This window comes from Aplysia californica, unplaced genomic scaffold (assembly GCF_000002075.1).
Source record: "Aplysia californica isolate F4 #8 unplaced genomic scaffold, AplCal3.0 scaffold00495, whole genome shotgun sequence".
NCBI classification, from domain to species: Eukaryota; Metazoa; Mollusca; class Gastropoda; order Aplysiida; family Aplysiidae; genus Aplysia; species Aplysia californica.
The window spans coordinates 534,790-540,129 of record NW_004797765.1 but is presented as its reverse complement, the minus strand read 5'-3'; the positions used below and the strand labels follow the sequence as shown (position 1 = coordinate 540,129).

The 5,340-nt window shown below is 40.1% G+C and overlaps 1 protein-coding gene across 1 annotated transcript in view; it reads left to right on the top strand.

Annotated features, from left to right (window-relative positions):
* Nucleotides 1–1,922, top strand: part of LOC101848458 (arylsulfatase B) — a gene marked incomplete in the record, with an annotated part of 27,320 nt that extends 25,398 nt beyond the window's left edge. Inside the window, 1 exon segment of the mRNA XM_013086719.2 lies at nt 1,690–1,922. Within this exon segment, the coding sequence (XP_012942173.1) occupies nt 1,690–1,862 (173 nt within the window).
* Nucleotides 1,923–5,340: the final 3,418 nt, after the last annotated feature.

Sequence of the window (5,340 nt, the reverse complement as noted above, 5' to 3'; positions counted from 1 at the left end):
TCATAATCATAATAATTGAGTAACTCAGTCTGTGTACTGGGGCAGTGTATCCCGCCGAGTCCGGGTTGGCCCCGACGGGGGAAGTCGAAGGAACTTTATGTCAAATAGGATTATCTTCTCAACTATATGGAACATAGGTTCTCAATTATTTTTTTTGCCCAATTACTTGTAACAATTTCTTCTTAACAGATCAACACTTTTGTAAACACCTGCTAGCGTCGGTGGCAAAGTGGTTATATAGGCTAGCAAACTCGTAATCGAGAGGTTGCGGGGTCGGGGGTTCGAGCTGCGGGCCCGACGTTGTGTTCTTGGGAAAGGCATTTTACATGAATTTTCCTCACTTCACCCAGGTGGAAATGGGTAACCGGCCATAGACAGCGAAAGATCTTGTCAGTATGTTAGTGTTTTAGTGCCTATATATGGCTGCTTGCACTGTATGCTTCCAAGGAAGTTGAGTTTGCTTCAGATTGCTCTCAGGTCTGCTGGGGTAATATAGTATATATTGTAAAGAGCATAGAGCTTGCTATTGAGCGGGGATTTGCGCTATACAAATGCTATTATTATTAGCTATATTCTAGAAAATTCCTTAATAAATACTAATTTTAAAAATCCAAGTGGGTGGTTTCTAGAGATTATTTAAATGTTTACAAGTGGGGCAATATTGCTTTTAATTAATAATGGTATGTTTGTCATGGTTTTTCTAATCCCGACATTATGCTTATAGAACGCATATTTTGAGAAGCATTTGTAAAAAAAATGCGTTCACTATAAAATTAATTTCTTGTTACGAAACACTAAAAATTGTCATTGATGAGCTGTGACGTAGCCAATGTGCGTAATCAAAGAGTGTGTGAGAAGCGGGAAGGGCTGTGAACAATGCCATTTTGTGTGTGGCAGAGATTTCAAGTATTTTATACAGCTTTGTAAAGAAACGCTTTTTAATCTAGCGCCAATTGTCGTGGAAAAATAGGATTTAGTTGACAAATTAATACAATCTGCTGTGCAAAGTATGGGTGACTTTGATTCACCAGTTAAAAAGCTATTTGAGGATAAGTTGCCCCTCGAAATTTTGACTGCACTTTAAATGATCTAATTTATGTTGTATGGCGCGTAATTTCTTACAGAATACGACTTCATGAGTAATTAGAACAAGTAAATTTCTTTGGGGCCTCACACAAAAGACCAGGTTTCGATTCCCGACTGGGCAAAATTATTTATCGAGTATCTCGGAGTTTTTGCTGAGATGTTATATCCCTCTCAGCCGGGGTTTACCCTGGCGGTTAGGGTCAAACCCTGCGTCCGAAAATATAAAACTAGTATTGATGAGGGCGTAAAAAACACATATATTAAAAAAACGAACAACAGCAACAACAACAACAACAAAAAACAACAACCAACAAATAAAAAAAACAACAAAGAGATGTTATCTATATATTATATAACCCAGAAGGTCTTGTAATTAATTCCTGCATGTGGTTGAAGGATGCATCTGATTTTATAATGTGAATGTACATTTTGTCAGCTTTACTTCTCTTTTCATATTGAGTTTTAATGAGACAAATCTATAATTCAATTTTTGTTAAATGTATACTTGCGTGTGTTTTTATTGTCCTATACAGCCAAGAAAAATGTCCCTCTGTGATAATAAAGTATTATCTTATCTTATCTTATCTTTTCCCCCGTGCCCAGATGACCCGTCTGAGAGCCGTGACCTGTCGAGGGACAAGCCAGAGGTCTTGGAAGCTCTGCTGGCTAGATACCGGGTACTGAACGCCACCAAAGTGGAGCCGCACAGACCTGGCAGAGTTGCAGGAGCTGACCCCAATCTATACGATGGTTTCTGGAGCCCCGGCTGGTGCTGACAAAACATCGAATGATTAAATTTGTTCTAGTTTTAGTTTAGTAAATTTGACTTCTTATTTTGTGTTTCAATTTTGTTGTTGTTTTTGTTTGTTTGTTTGTTTGTTGTATTTTTCGCTTATTTGTTTTAGGGTAGCGTGGGGGGGGGGTTAATTTGCTTATTGTTTGTTTGCGTTGTTGTTGTTTTTTCAAATTTACTATTAAACCGGTCTCTTTACTGAAGGTACGCGATATTTATTGTGTGCCGGTTTGGGTGTGGTTGTGTGTTGTGTTTGTGTGTGCGTGTGTTTGTGTGTGCGTGTGTGTGTGTGTGTGCGCGCGTTTGTGTCTGTGTGTGTGTGTGTACATATGCGTGAGGGTTTTTGTATAGGGTGGGGGGTGGGGTTGGAGGCAGGGTGAAGGGGATGAAGGTATCCAGAGAAAAATATCACGCAAAATAACTTCTCCCTCCCCCCTCCCCACCCAAATGACATTCAATATCATGAGAAAGAAAGTTTGCATAATATGCTTGTTTGATTGTTACTACTCCAATATTAATAATAATAACAATTATCTAATAATGAAATGGTATAATCGTTTTAATGATATTATTGTCACAATACTATCACTATCACTACTGTTTTTATTATTTTATTAGTTGTGTAAATATCAGTATTATTATAATTATAATTATCGATATAGGATGTTATATATAATACATCCTAAGGGCACATTATTCATACATGAATTATGTTTTATATATTTGTTACATATTTTACATGAGTATAATCATGCATGAGTGTATGTGTGTTCATTTGTGTCTGTATATGATGTGCTTGAGAGAGAGAGAGAGAGAGAGAGAGAGAGAGAGAGAGGGAGATAAAGAGAGAGAGAGAGAGAGAGATAGAGAGAAAGAAAGAGAGAGAGAGAGAGAGAGAGAGTGAGAGAGAGAGTGATTTTGTGTGAATATTATATATCTCAAAAGGCCCCCGTGAATGTAATAAACGGTGTTAGACTCACGCTTGTGCTCGTTTTTTGGCATAGTTTTTTCCCTTCAGTTCTTTTTTTTTACGGGCAACGTCATTAATGGATGGTTACATCCTATGCCGTTATTAGTACCTTTCGGAGCCCCGCCCACATTTTGATCCACCTACTGTCATTGGCAGTTCAAGCGATTAGTTAAAGTATGCTTCTGGTAGCTCTTAATTCTTTTTTTCCTGTAATGTTTTTGGGCCGGTGTCTGTGTGTGCTTGATGAAGCCCACGTGGGACGCTCAATCTTAAAAACAATCAGGAAAAGACAAATGCAGGTTCTGGGACATCTGAATAGACATAAGGGTCTTGAACATCTAGCTCTCACTGGCAAAATTGAGGGCAAGCGAGGCAGGGGTAGGCCCAGAACAACATACTTAGGGAACATAAACAAATGGGTAACAGGGATAGATCAGGGAAACGTAGCTTTTTTTAGAGCATCCGAGCAAAGGAATGAATGGAAAACCATGATCGCCGATGTTTGTCGCAGATCTGGCACTGGGTGATGTGATGATGTCTGTGTGTGGTGGAGATCTGTTAAGTTCTTTACCGTGGGTCAAAGAGATTATAAATAGAATTCTTAGTTAGATCCTTGTGTGAGTTGAATTCAATGGTAAGATTTCCTCAGTTCAGAAAAAAAGTCGAGACATGTGCGTCTTTGTCTGTGTATGTTTAGTTGTAGAAATCACAACATTTCTAATCTAACGAGTCTTAAATAAGCGTGTTGGTTACTTGGCTTGTGAGGAAAATGTGCCATGCTCTCTGCTAGCCTACTGTTTTAGCGAGTTCTTTTATTTAATATTTTACCTTCTTACATGAAGAGTTTCACCAGGAAAAGGTTGTGGGAACTTTAGGAATTTGCTGAGCCCTGGAGACATTTCGTTGACTGTTAGGTTACTATCGTTGAAAGCAACGATAACAGTGATTGGAGAAAAGATCAAATTAGTGATTGGATAAAAGATCAAATTCGTGTGTGTGTGTGCTGGCTCTCATATGACCTTAATATGCAGTTGCGAGCGCCGTAAAACCCTCTACTAAAACTAAAAATTCGTGTGTTCAGTGCGTGCACAAGAGGCGGAAGATTCTGAACTAGTCTTGTCGTTTCGATTGATTATTTCGTTTTTCAAAAAACATTCATTTACGTAGGAAAAGAATTGTGAGAGGGCTTAAGCTTCATGTACTTGATGGTATTGGTAGAGGGAAAGTAAGCATAAAATGCCTTCTACCAATATTTAACAATTGGAAGGCAGCGTTGTGAAATCAGGCGCTTGTCAAAGTAATCAGATGAAAGAAGTCGGCATTTTTTCGGATCGAGGGGCATTTTTTGTTTCGATTTCCTTTTTGTTAGGCTCAACACATTTATATTCATTTAATAACACATTTATTTGTGGATTTTCACAGATAAACGATGATCAAAGGGGCGATAAAAATGTGAATATCCAGTTTCCTAGATCACTCAAGCTTTTGAAGAGGTCAAACTTTCGTGACCATTCACTCGCTTACTTTATCTCTGACACCAGGCGACCACCACTTCCCTCTATAGCAAATATCTCGACTTCTGTTTCAAAAAGATGGGTAGTTTTGTCGCCAAATGCAGGAAAAACGAACAAGCTTTCAGATAATACTAATTGCTCAATATGCCCAAACATTGACAAACTTTTGATTCCGCCGCATCGTGACACAATTAATACTCCCAGTATCTGGATATCTGGTTCCTTCCTTAAGATAAGAAGAGTATTTGGGTGGGTTTTGTTAACCCTGTCAGTACCCACTGGGGTCATTTTGTACCCCCAGGGGTTGTATTTTTCACATTTTAGAATACTTCTAGAACGAAGATCTCTTTGAAACTTTCAGTATTTCTCAAAAAAGCATTTTGACAGACTGCTGTGCAATGCCTACGGATCAGAATAACTAGTGAATTTCGTCTTTGAAAATGGTGACACAGAGTTTCTCCTCGTCGTATGGATACGATAGTAAAACCCAACGTACGGAAAGGGTTAAGTACTAATGGCAGACGTGATCATTTCCACGCAAGTCGCAACCCTAGCACTAGAGAAGAAATAGGCTACTTCCGGTTTGTGCAACGTCTTGATGTTACGTCAAGTGGTATGGACGCTGAGCTGAGAGGTATGAGGAGAGAGGGGGGGAGGAAGGAGAGGGGAACGGAAAGGGGAGGGGGCAAAGGAGGGGGAGGGGAGAGGAGGAAAAAGCAAAGAGTGGTAGTGGGATAGTGGGGAGAGAGAAAAAGGGAGAGACAGAGGGAAGGGGGAGAAAGGGGGAAGGGGGAGAGAGGGGGAGAGAGGGGGAGAGGAGAGGGAAGGGTAGAGACAGGGGGGAGAGAGGGGGGAGAGAGGGGGGGAGAGGGTAGAGGGGGAATGGGAATGAGATAGAGAGAGGAGGAGAGAGAAGAGGGAGAGAGAGGGGTAGAGGAGACAAGGGAATGAGAGAAAGAGGGGTAGAGAGAAAAGGA